This window comes from Oryctolagus cuniculus, chromosome 11 (assembly GCF_051225735.1).
Source record: "Oryctolagus cuniculus isolate XC-2025 breed Fujian yellow rabbit chromosome 11, ASM5122573v1, whole genome shotgun sequence".
NCBI classification, from domain to species: domain Eukaryota; kingdom Metazoa; phylum Chordata; class Mammalia; order Lagomorpha; family Leporidae; genus Oryctolagus; species Oryctolagus cuniculus.
In genome coordinates this window covers 58,776,068-58,788,508 of record NC_142877.1, presented here as the reverse complement: position 1 = coordinate 58,788,508, position 12,441 = coordinate 58,776,068, and the positions used below count along the sequence as shown (strand labels likewise).

At 54.0% G+C, this 12,441-nt stretch overlaps 2 protein-coding genes across 5 annotated transcripts in view; both read right to left on the bottom strand.

Annotated features, from left to right (window-relative positions):
• The window catches only part of IKZF4 (IKAROS family zinc finger 4), a 28,860-nt gene extending 21,401 nt beyond the window's left edge, over positions 1–7,459 (bottom strand). Inside the window, exon 1 of one of the 3 annotated variants that reach the window (XM_008256630.5) lies at positions 7,057–7,459. The gene's annotated coding sequence lies outside the window, so the exon portion shown is untranslated. The remainder of the gene's footprint in view (positions 1–7,056) is intronic. The other 2 variants (XM_089308484.1, XM_089308482.1) reach the window with 2 other exon arrangements.
• A 408-nt stretch (positions 7,460–7,867) lies between these two features.
• Positions 7,868–12,076, bottom strand: SUOX (sulfite oxidase). Of its 2 annotated transcripts, none has more exons than XM_051832875.3 (4): positions 11,692–12,076; positions 10,360–10,419; positions 9,943–10,120; positions 7,868–9,754 (listed from the first exon to the last, which is right to left on the bottom strand). In XM_051832875.3, exons 2-4 carry the CDS (start codon positions 10,407–10,409, stop codon positions 8,345–8,347), a joined length of 1,638 nt encoding a protein of 545 aa, XP_051688835.1. In that variant the 5' UTR covers positions 10,410–10,419; positions 11,692–12,076; the 3' UTR covers positions 7,868–8,344. The 2 variants fall into 2 exon arrangements, with proteins under 2 accessions (XP_051688835.1, XP_069908471.1); XM_070052370.2 differs by having other exon boundaries at positions 7,868–9,757; positions 11,692–12,072.
• Between the last annotated feature and the right edge of the window lie 365 nt (positions 12,077–12,441).

Below are 12,441 nucleotides of genomic sequence, written 5' to 3'. Positions count from 1 at the left end.
AAAGGTCTTCTTTCCATTGGTTCACCCCTCAAATGGCTGCTGTGGCCGGCGCGCTACGCCGATCCGAAGCCAGGAGCCAGGTGCTTCCTCCTGGTCTCCCATGTGGGTGCAGAGCCCAAGCACTTGGGCCATCCTCCACTGCCTTCCTGGCCACAGCAGAGAGCTGGACTGGAAGAGGAGCAACTGGCGCCACAGGTGGAGGATTAACCAAGTGAGCCATGGTGCCAGCCCCTCCCCTGTTCTTTTGAGTCCACTTGGCATCCTGAGTGTTCCACAGCCCTGGAACATGTTATCACATATGAACAGGCATGGTGTTCTTTCTAGACACAGGTTTCCTGTCAGACTCCCTGACAAGCAATGGTGAGGATCAATCAGGGTCTCGCTTGCAGAGGCAGGTAAGACATCAGCTGCCCCACTCTTCTCCCCTAAGACTTTCCTAGAGCTCTAAATATTGGTAACAAAAATGTGAGGAAGTCAAGTTTTCTCTGGGTAGTGGCTCTGAATGCCTGAAATAGGATAGACATCCCAAGAAATTAAAACTCTTAAAATCTTCCACAGAAGTTAATCAGATCCAGTGCTGGGTATTGTGGTACAGGGGGTTAAGCCACCATCTGCAATGCCAGCATCCCAGATCAGAGTGCTAGTTCAGGTCCTAGCTACTGCACTTTCGATACAACTTCCTGGTGCACCTGGGAAGGCAGTGGAGGATGGTCCAGGTACTTAGATCCCTGGTACCTATGTGGGAGACCCAGATGAAGCTCCTGGCTCCTGACTTTGGCCTGATCCTGTTCTGGCTGTTGTGGTTATTTGGGGAGTGAACCAGTGGATGGAGGATCTCTCTCTCTCTCTCTTTCTCTCTCTCTCTCTCTGCTTTTCTCTGTCACTTTGCCTTTAAAACAGTTTTTTCACTTTTTTTTTTTTTTTTTTTTTTTGTTTTTTTTGGACAGGCAGAGTGGATAGTGAGAGAGAGAGACAGAGAGAAAGGTCTTCCTTTGCCGTTAGTTCACCCTCCAATGGCCGGCGCGCTGCGGCCTGTGCACTGCACTGATCCAAAGGCAGGAGCCAGGTACTTATCCTGGTCTCCCATGGGGTGCAGAGCCCAAGTATTTGGGTCATCCTCCACTGCACTCCCGGGCCACAGCAGAGAGCTGGCCTGGAAGAGGGGCAACTGGGACAGAATCCAGCGCCCCGACCAGGACTAGAACCCAGTGTGCCGGCGCCGCAAGGCGGAGGATTAGCCTAGTGAGCTGCGGCGCCGGCCAAAACAAAGTTTTTTTAAAAAAAGAACTTTGTTCTATCCATTGATACCCCAAAGTTGGAATTTTAAACATATGCATAGCAGCTTAGTAGGTAGAAAGGTAGTGAGGAGGGTGTTGTTGGAGTGAGGTGTGGTGATGAAAGTGGTAAAGATCCAGGCCATCTTTTTGGTTATTAGTCTCAAACTGCAACAGACAGAAGTGGAAAAAACAATTTCTACAGTTTCCCACAGGAGCTGGGTTCTGGGTGATCATGAAGACACCTTCCACAGGCCTTGGGCATGAGCAGTTCAAGTACTTTAAGTAGATCAAACCCACAGCTTCACCCTCTCTTCTCTGTGCTCTCCTGAATGAATAAAATCTGAGCAAAACCAGGTTGGACTCACATAGCTGGCCCTGCGTAATTGGGGAAAGGACAAGGGGCAAAGGTGAGGAGAGAATGCAGAACCAGACACTGCACATCGCATTCCAGGAAGCAGACCTAGGCACTCAGCCATCTGCAGCACTGCAACCATCTTCAGGGTCAGCCTAGAGCCCTCTGAAGGGAGCCCACCAACAGGTGCTCAGCCCATGTGTCTGTCTTTACAGCGGAAAAGTCTGCCTCGTTTTTCACCAGGCTGTAGACACTGACCTTCTGTCTGTGGGAAATACAGATGAAGACGGCTCAGCTTCATTATCCAAGTGCCTGGCGAGCAGGGAAGAGGGGATGAATCCCCAGGTCGCCCTAGAAGTGGCCAGTCTCTAACATAAGAGGGACGAGCTGGAAACACAACACCTGGGCAGCGGGAAGCTATTGCCTCATTGTCTCCTTTCAGGTCTCACATGCATCTTTTCTTTTGTGCTTTGTGCTTCCCTGTCCTCACCAGGTGGACTGTGGAAGAGTGAGAAGGCTGAGGTTTGTGGGTGGGAGGAGAAACAATTCCATCCTTCCCTTGTCTCACTTCAGAACTTAAGAAACTAAGGAGAAGGGCCAAGCTGAACACTTTACATCACCAGATGTGGTACACAAGGGATGATACTTTCTGTATTTTTTGGGTATACCCCTGAGTATACAAGCTCTGTGTTTATGGAAAGGCCCCTCAAGGCGCCCGGAAGTTGAACTGCTGTTCAGTTCTGTTAGCACAGCAGTGCAGAAAGCAGAGCAAGGGAGTTCGATTTGCTTCAGTTTTGAAGCTGAAGATAACAGGGTTAGCTCTCTCAAGTGTTTTAAATGGCATGCGAGTCTCAGTTGACTACTCTTATTAGGGTACAGTGGCAAAAACATGGGCAAAAGCCGGCGCCGTGGCTCAATAGGCTAATCCTCCACCTTGCGGCGCCGGCACACCGGGTTCTAGTCCCGGTTGGGGCGCCGGATTCTGTCCCGGTTGCCCCTCTTCCAGGCCAGCTCTCTGCTATGGCCAGGGAGTGCAGTGGAGGATGGCCCAGGTGCTTGGGCCCTGCACCCCATGGGAGACCAGGAAAAGCACCTGGCTCCTGGCTCCTGCCAGGATCAGCGCGGTGCGCCGGCTGCAGCGGCGGCCATTGGAGGGTGAACCAACGGCAAAAGGAAGACCTTTCTCTCTCTGTCTCTCTCTCTCTCACTGTCCACTCTGCCTGTCAAAAAAAAAAAAAAAAAAAAAAAAACAAAAAAAACATGGGCAAGACAGGAACATGCGTAACACTAGCCAGGAGTCCCTAACACATGCTGATCACAAGAACTCACTGTTGGGGGGCAGTTAAGATGCCTCTTGGGGCACCCCATCCCTTTCTGCAGCGCCTGGTTAGGAGTCCTGACTCTGTTTCTGACTCGTGTCGTTAATGTGCAGCCCAGGAGGCAGCAGGTGGTGGCTCCAGAACTTTGGTCCTCGCCCCAGGTGCAAGGCCCAGACTGAGGTGCAGACTTTGTCTTAGCCCAGCTCAGACCTGGCTAGTGCAGGCATCTGGGGAGTGAACCACCAAATGGAAGATCTCTCTCTCTCTCCATCTGTCTCTCTCTGCCTTTCAAACTAAGATCTCACTGTTGTTTGGACCAGAAAGATGATAGCTTTGGGCTTGTCTGCTAAGGATCTTGCTCTAAGCTAATCTGGTAAGCTTCTCTTCTGCAGGGTTTGGAAATGATGCCCCAGGGACCTGGGGAATCCTGGAGCTGAGATGGAGTTGAGAAATGGTCTCCAATCTCGATTCATTTTTTTTAAAAAAAGATTTATTTTATTTATATGAAAGGCAAAGTTACAGAGAGAGAGGGTGAGAAACAGAGAGAAACAGAGATCAAGAGAGAGATTGATCTTCCATTTACTGGTTCACTCCCCAAAAGGCCGCGACAGCCAGGGCTGGGCCAGACCAAAGCCAGGAGCCTCTCCCATGTGGGTACTGGGGCCCAAGCACTTGGACTATCTTCTGCTACTTTCTCAGGTGCATTAGTCGATAGCTGAATCAGAAGTGGAGCAGCCTGGACTTGTACCAGTGACCACAAGCAGCAGCTTTACCTGCTACACCAGAACATCTTAATTTGTAGCAGGAGAAACTAAGCCCAGAATCACCTATCCAGTTAGCAACACAAGCAGGAGAACTAGAACCTAGGTTACCAGTAGAGGGTTCTCCACTGAAACACAAAGTTTAATTCTGACCCAGCTGGAAGGTTTGGGCCACCTGCTTGCCTTCTTTCTTGGGTTAATTAGATGAAGTTTTGGGCTCTGCATCTTGGTGACTTAAATCACTGGACTGTAGACACAGGCTTATCAACGGGAGAAGAAATAATCCTCTCTCCCCACATTTCTTTTCCAAAATTTTGGAATGGGGCCGGAGTGGGGCTGGAGTTGTGGGTAAAGCCACTGCCTGCGATGCTGGCATCCCATACAGGTGCCAGTTCAAGACCTGGCTGCTCTGCTTCTGATCCAGCTCCCTGCTAATGTGTTTGGGAAAGCAATGGAAGATGGCCCAAGTGCTTGGGTCCCTGCACCCACATGGGAGACCTGGAAGAAGCTCCTGACTTCCTAGCTTTTGGCTTAGCCCAGCCCCAGCCATTGTGGGACACTTGGGGAATGAACCAGTGGATGGAAAATCTCTCTGTCTCTTCTTCTCTCTGTATAACTCTTTCAAATAAATAAATAAATCTTAAAAAAGAAAGAAGGAAGGAAAGAAGGAAGGAAGGAAGGAAGGAAGGAAGGAAGGAAGGAAGGAAAGAAAGAAAGAAAGAAAGAAAGAAAGAAAGAAAGAGGGGAAGAGGAGGCCAACGTTGTGGTATAGCTGGTTAAATCACTGCCTGCAGTGCCAGCATCCCATATGGGCACCTTTTTGAGAGCTGGCTGCTCCATTTCCAATCTAGCTCCCTGTTAATGCACCTTGGAAAGCAGCAAAGGATGGCCCAAGTACTTGGGATGCTGCACCCACACGGGAGACCAGAAGAAGCTCCTGGCTCCTGGCTTTGGCCTGGCACAGCTCTGGTCGATGAGACCATTTGGGGAGTGAAATAGCACATGGAAGATTCTCTTTCTTTCTGTGACTTTGCCTTTCAAATAAATAAATCTATCTATATCTGTCTATCTAAATAAAGAAATTATGGGCCTGAGGGAAATACCAAACTAAATGTTCTTTAAGGTAGGGTGTCCCTTAGATGGAGGACTACCCCCCCAGCACATGTGCAGCATCAGAGGCTTAAAGTAGATCCTACCCCAGGAGACCAGGTCATTAATATCAGCACGGCCCTTACTTAGATGTTTTCCTCTGATAAACCTTGACCCTGGCTCTCTGTTTCCAGAACAGAGCCCATAACTCTTCTAAGAAGAGAAGAAAAATCAAACAGCCTGAAATTCAAAGCCTTCTCCAGCAGAGTCAAGAAACCAATAAAGAAAGGGAGTTCCTCTGCCCGTGTCAGTGTCTACACCCACAGGATCCCATATTCTTATGTTTTCCTACACAATAAAAGGAGGCTAGAAATACCTGCCCAACAGTCACTTTTCTTTTTTCTCTGTGTGTGTGTGTGAATGGAGAGAGAGCGAGCGAGCGAGAGCGAGAGCCAGTGTATACCGGGGGAAGGTGGGCAGGGTGAAAAGTGGGATAAGTTTCTCCCATGCTGGGAAGTACAAGCTGTAGTTTTCAAACTAAGAGGAAATAAAGAAACTTTCAGCTGCGTTTTCACTGGAGAAAGGTCAGGCCTTATTTCTGAGCCAAGTCCTGAAATCTGACTTTCCCTCAACCTGCTGAGAGCTAGTGAACTACCCGGCAGCTGCCACTGAACTGACTGCAGGCGGCGGGCAGCAAAGACTTTAATGCCGTGTGGAGACAGCAGCAGCTCCCGACGAGGATGAGCTACAGGTGTGAGGCTGCCAGAACGAGGGCAGCGCCCACCACGAGGCCCACCCAGAACAGGCCAGCGAAATCTCTCCTGCAGCCTATTTTTACCTCAGGAGTCCCTCTGACTGTTCTCATGACCCAGGGGACTCTCTGGTTCCCTGGTTCGGGGCTGTTGGGAAGGCTACCTACCCCACGAGGCGAGATTTACTGACCTGCTGGCAGGCTCATGGAGAGATGGCGGATCATCAGTTAAATACGTTATCCATTCCTGCCAGACACGACACTGTGCTAAGGCCGATTTGTTCTTCGTTCTCAGAATCTGAGTTGCCGTTAGTGGAAATAGTCTAGGTAGTCAGACACCTGTTTTTCTCACTTCCTAAGGATGTGGGTGTTTACCTTCACCCAGGCCAAGTAAGCAAGCAGCAGTAAGGGGAGATGGCCATGCCTCAATGGTCATCTGGTGGCCATCATGATGGAAGGTCAACTGCAAGTCTTAGGGCTGAAATGTGAGCCTGCCAGGAATAAAATCAAGCCCACCACTGATCCTCTGAGGCCTCAGGCTGGGGGAATAAAAAGATGGACATAGCAGGAGGTACCACACATAGGAGAGCTGATAGAACAGCAGACAGTTCTGCTTCTGAGGGAGTGGGAAAGAGAAGGTATGCAAAACTCTACACAAACTGGGGTTGGTAGGTTGGTATTACATCAAATCTTCCTGGAAACAGAGTACATTCTTGACCTCGGAGGGGAGATGGATATCTATTACTAACCATCGCATCATCTAAAGGACCACATTCCATTAAACACTGCAAGGTCGCCAATCGGTCCTAGAACATTTAAAAAGTGAGAATCTACAACTCCTAGCAGAGCAGGAGTAAGAAAATAACTGGGGAATGGGTCTGCGTGAGGGGGTACACGGAGGGCTGAGTATTCTGGAAGCTGGCAGCCTGCTCCCCAAGTCTATAGTTCCCATCCCGATCCGGATGTCTGCCCCGGGGGCTTCCTCGGTCCCATTCCTTTCTTAGGGCTCTTTTGCCCTAAACCTCTCTCCTCCCCAATTCCCTACACTTCTCAGCCCTGACAGCGCCGCTCATTCCACCCCAAGTTTTTTCTCTCCTGCTCATTGCCTCCAGACAGTCCCACCTCGGCCTACGTCTTCCTCTCCAGCCTTCTGACCAAACCCCGGGGTCCCTCGTTTCGTTTTGTCCTGCTTTTTCCTCCTCTGCCCTGTCCCTCGGTTCTCCCCCAGTCGTCCCCCACAGAGGAGCCCCCGCGCACACCACTTCCTACCTCTTCTCTGCCCACTGCCTTGACCCACCTCTCGAATTTTCAAGACCCCCCCAGGCCCCTGCTACCTCCTTTCAATACGGGGGCCCTCGGGTCAACTCCCTTAGGCCAGCTTGCGCCTCTCCAGCCCTAACCTACCCGGCGTCCACGTCTCCCCTCTCTTCAAACCCTAGCCCCATCAGGCCCCGCCCCTACCCCGAGGCCCCTCCCCTGCCTCGCCTAAGCCCCGCCCCTCACTCACCTGAGGCGTCTCCGCGCGCGCGCAGGCTGTTGGGGGTGGGGGAGAGGGGACGGTGTTTGGGAAGAGGGGGGCGGGGCGGCTGGGGTCCCCCACTCTGGCCCGGGTGGCCCAGCGCGGGGGTAGCAGGGTCACTGAGGCGGCGGCAGCCGGGCCGGCGCCGGGACCCGGTCGCTCAGCGGCGGCGGCGGCTCCATCTTCATCAGCGGCTTCACCTGAGGAGGGACTGACCCCCCCCAGACGCCCCCCCCATTCCTGCCTTCCCCCCCCTCCCCAGAGCAACTTCCGGTCCCACTACCAAGCGACAGGCGGCGTGGCCGAACACCGAGCGCCCCCGAGCCGGGGAGACTGCTGGAGAAAAAAGGGAGAGGAGCTAGGGGAGAGTAGCCGAGCGTCGAACGACTCCAGTCCGAGAAAAAGCTGTCGCGCGCGCAGAGGGTGACTCAACCGCTACCACTTCGTCTGCATCTAATTTGGAAACTAGGCGCGTATTGGGCGCACCCCGTGCCCTGGAACGGCTGCCCCTAGTGTCAAGTTTTGTCCGTGTCCCTAAGACAGTATTGATTTGAACTTAGCGTTCTGTGCTAAGTGTGCGGGAATCCGGGTTGGAAGGCGCCCAGTTTTTCATGTCTTCTCTCTCCCTGGCTATCCTGAGGTCAGTTACCCGGACATCGGACATCGGAGAAGCCAGCCCCGCTCCCGGCCTCCCCGGCGCCAGCTCCCTTTCTCTCCTCTGCTGACCTTTGGCGGCTGGCTCGGGGCTAGACTCGTTACTCCAGAACATCTCAGGATCGGGGGCCCCAGACTCACAATCTTAAACAGATACCACTTTATTGATGAGTTTAGAAAAGTAGAATTAAAAAGGGAGAGAACCATGCGCCTGGCTCTTCTCAGAAGCCTCGTATCCCAGAGAGGTAGTAGAGACAGCACAAAACCTTTTCTTAGGCGTCTTACCCGTTCCCTGAAGAGTCCAGGAGAAATGGGGATCAGAAGTAGGGGTGGGGTAGGAAGGGAAAATAGAAAGTTGCTCATCTCCAGAATTACTTTCACACATTGGCCCCTTGCACCAACAGCTCTGACCTCCTAGCAGGGGGTCGAGCCAGGAGTGTGTAACACAATGTTGGGGGGGTGCCTGGGCCGAAATGTGCAGTGTATGTGCCTGTACCTGGAGAAGGCGTAGGAAGGCACAGTACAGGGCTATGGTCCAAGAAGTGGAAGGTGAGGGAAAGGTTTTCCTGTGGTAGCGAGGCCAAAGGATGGATGGGGAAAGGGTTTTGGTGATTCTGTGACGTCATGGGGCGACTCGGACGTGGACACGGTGCCAGGCGTTGCTGAGCACACCGCGGAGGTTCCAGATTGGGGCCACAGTGTCCGGCTGCACGTTGTAGCTCTCATCCACAGCCTTACAGACAATGTGCAGTTCTTTCTGCCCAGCTGGCACAGGTGCTTGCAGCTGCCACAGACGCCAGGCCCAAGCCTTCCTGGGGCACTGTTCCTCTCCATACAGCTCAGCGGCCTGCCAGGTCAGGCCCCCATCCAGCGACACGTCCACTCGGATCACAGCCCTGCCACCGCCACTCCACGCATAGCCCTTGACGGTCACTTCTCCCGACTCCACAGTCTCCCCGTCCCGCGGCTCCGTGATGGCCGACTGCACGGGAAGTTCCTGAATAGACGGAGCTGAGTCAAAATCCACAGTGTCCCAGTCCACAGACGGAGAGAAGCCTTTGTAATCCCGCCGCTGCCAATGGCTGCCACTCTCCTCTGGCTGCACGCTCACTCTGCCCAGCCACTTGACGTGGCGGGCGCCCACCACACCGGGAACCACCACTCGCACGGGGAAGCCGTGGTCACGAGGCAGGGGCTCTCCATTCATCTCATATGCCAACAGGACATCAGCTGCAGGGTCCAAGGCCCGAGCCAGAGGGATGGATGCTCCGTAGGCGGTCCCAGTGGGGTCTGAGTCCAGGCCTTCAAAGCAGACGTGGGCCTCAGCTTCAGAGAGCTGGTGGCCGGCCTGGACCAGCACATCACAGAGGCGCGCCCCAGCCCAGCGTGCAGTGCTGATGGCCCCAGTATTCCACTCCAGACCTTTCACTTCCTTGACCTGAGACATCTCAGAGCGGCGGTTACCGGCACACTGCAGTGTGACTGTGACCTCGTGTTTGGGAAACTTGCGCAGGTCATCCAGGGACAGACACAGTGACTGACCCCCAGGGGCCCCGACAACGTGCAAGCGATAGGTGTCTGGGTCCAAGTTTGGAACAGGCAGATGGTTCCGGGTGAAGAAGAGAGGGTTGGGTGTGATATAGTTTTCTGTTAGCAGCTCAGGGGGTGGTTCTGCATTAAAGGGACGCTGGCTGTTTACCTTCAGAGCTGGGTGACGGACAGGATCGTCAGCATAAGGGTTCGAAGTCTCTAAGGTGGAGGGTGTGGTGTCTTCGGGGTGCAGCTCCCCAATCTTGTACTGAGCCAGTAACTCACGCACGTGGGGCTGGTTGTGAACAGCATAGAGGGCCCAGAAGGGCTCTAGGGGACCCCCGGCTGCTAGCATCAGCTTTGATGCCCCCCCCGGGTGGAGGTCCACAAATTCTGTGACGTCGAAGACCTCACTGCCAAGAGTTACCCAGATCCCAGTCTCAGGCCTGCTGTGGGAACGTACTTCTTCCTTAGAGTATATGTGTGGTGACTCCTGGGCAGCCTGCTGGCAGGAAAGGGGTGAAGCCAAAGGGAAGAAGGTATTACGAAGAAATCACTCTAGCTTACTCCAACCCAACCCACAGCCTTAGCCAAGGATCTGAGGGTGGCAGATACCATCTCTCTACCCTGGGCTGTGTGATAACAGCAAGGACACAGGTCACACGGGAGCTCACCCTGTTCCCCACTTACCCTACACCGATGGTGATGATAGGCCAACACCGCACCAAGGCCTAGAAGGGCCCCCGTGACTCTCCATCCCTTAGTGCTGGAATTCTCACTGGAAACGGTGAGGCTGGGACACTGGGGTTGAAAGGAATCATTTGTAGAGCAGGCCTGAGTGCAGAGCCTGGAGGGGGCTGACCTGAGTCTGGAAGAGAGAGAAATCTTAGTGGCACGTAAGGTCCCGTGGAAGTGCTGGTTTGGTCCAGGGGGCTACCTCTTCCTAGTTGACCAGTTGTCCCTTCCCTTGCAACTTAGTTTCTCCAGCAATGGGTGGGTGCAGGTGGGATCCAGCTTTCCCTTTCCACCCACTCCACCCTTTCAACTCTTATCTGGTAGATAAGACAGTTGTTATCTGGGAGGCAATCCTGGGAGGGCATGGCCTACCTGCAGGCCTGTCGGAGTCCTGGGACCATGGCTCTGTGCAGCAGTAGCATTGTGGCAGACCTGCAGGAGAATTCTGAGGTGAAAACAGGGAGCCCCCTGGGAGGGTATGTTAGGGAGATCTGAGGGAATGGGTGGGAGGAGGAAGACGATGAGGAAGGTCGGCCAGGAGCTCTCTGGGCACATGAGGAGTTCACATGGGCCCCCAGAGAAAACTTGGAGGACCTCACTAGGGGGAAGAATTCAGAGCTTCTAGAATCGCCCACCTCCTGTCTACCCAGTCTCTATATTACAGACAATGACTGAAGCTAGCAGCCCAAAGGGCAGGAGCTACATGCCAACTTATTACTTAAGTCAGCAAGAGGACAACTTAAAAAAGGACAAAAATGTGAAAAGGGTAGTGGTAACCTAATGAGGTGAGGGAACTCAGAGGCTGGAGGCCAACTGCACTGGGCTTGTGAAACCGAGTCCTGCACCCCGGGCAGGATTCCAAGCCTCTCGGAACCTGCCTTCAAATCTGAAATGAGATCTACCTAGCAGAGCTGAGATGAACAGCAAACAACACTGTCTCTGAAGGCCTCTCAGCACCCTCCTTCCCCGCCACCCCTCAAAACTGAACACAGCCAGAAACTGGGTCCCCAACCTGCGGTTTCACCCTCACCTTGTCCATGCAGGACTAGTGAGCTCAGCAAATTGAGGAGTCAATGGCCGGGGTGTCAGGGGATGGGTTGGAGAAGGAAGTTCATTTTTCTGCTCTCTGTCCTGCAGCAGTTTCCTGCTCATCCCACTGGGCAAAGTACTGACCCCAGAGGGCTGGGGTGGGGAGGAATGAGAAGTGTCCCCACTGCTGAGGAGATGCTGGGGACCCGCGGGAGGGGAGGCAGAGAAACTGCCAGTGCCATGGGAACAGGAAGGGCGCCTGCATTCCCCTACCGCCTACTCTCTATCCCAGAAGCCTGCTTGAACCAAGAGAGATGGACGCAGGGTTGTTGGCAGAACCCAGACTCCCAGGTTTGGGAGGGGCGGCCTTTTGCTGCAATACAGAAATGCCGCCCCGGTGCGGGTAGTGGGCTCTCATGCCCCCGGGGGAGCACTTTAGGTAGGTGGGTATGTCCCCTATCCGGGCACAAGTAGCAGGCCATATGCCCCTGCCTAGCTGTTGGCCCAAGAGGGTCTCGCAGCAATACCCCACGGTCCCAAGAGCTCCCGGGCAGTGAACGCAGAGGCGAATAGCGGCAGTCTGGTTATCCTTGAAGTGTGGAACGCCGCTGGCTGCCATGGCCCCCGCCTCCGCCCGCCCTCCCTTCCTCCCGCTGCCCGCGGCAGCCCCCTTACCCTGTCCGCCGTCCGCGCCGCGGCAGTTTTACCCGCCCGGCGCCCGCGAGCGCTCGAGGAGGGGCGGAGCCGGCGCCGTGACGTGTGGCCGGAGGAGAGGCTCGCTCACGCCCCTCCGCTGGCCCCCGGGCTATGGGCCCGCCGGGGGCCTCCCACCTGGGGGCGGCGGCGAAGGGTTCGGAGCCGAGCAGCTGAGTTTTTGTCTCCACTCGGCGCTTGACAGCCTTTGATTTGAGTCGACTGTGGCCTTGGTGGGCGAGGGAGTGGGCCCTGATGTCCAGAGCTGTTCAGAACCCGGCGGTCTTAGAAGGTCTGGCTGAGAGGTGGGAGAAGGGAGATGTCCCCGGGCCGCCCTACAACCCGGGGTGCGGAGCGGAGTTCACCCGAGGCCGGGGACCCAGCCGGGTACCTCCCGGCCGCGAGCTCCGCCCCGACCCTGTTTTTGACAAGTTTCTGGCCTGCAACTCCAACAGCCCTGTTTTTCTTCAAGGAAAGCAAGGTCCAGGAATGAGAGAAATGAAGCCTAAAATATAGTTCTCAGACTTCGAGATTTTCTGGATAGCTGAATTTCTCCCTAAATTATGGAACCAACACTGAAGAGCCGTCTTTTTAGTCAGTTCTTTAAAAAAAACGCCCTTTAAAAATATGCAGTTTATAACTTATCTCAAAGCAAATAACACTAATAGAATAAATTCGCCGTTACCCGCTTATCATTTGGCGCGAGACCAAAAATTTGCCAAACCTGATCCC

What these genes read in the sequence shown, in the direction of transcription:
- SUOX (XM_070052370.2), bottom strand. Translation starts at nt 10,409, where the DNA reads ATGCTACTGCTGCACAGAGCCATGGTCCCAGGACTCCGACAGGCCTGC. An exon ending in GGACTCCGACAGGCCTGCAG is followed by an intron (nt 10,121 to 10,359) that starts GTAGGCCATGCC and finishes TCTCTCTTCCAG; the next exon opens with ACTCAGGTCAGCCCCCTCCA. An exon ending in ATCATCACCATCGGTGTAGG is followed by an intron (nt 9,758 to 9,942) that starts GTAAGTGGGGAA and finishes CTTTCCTGCCAG; the next exon opens with CAGGCTGCCCAGGAGTCACC.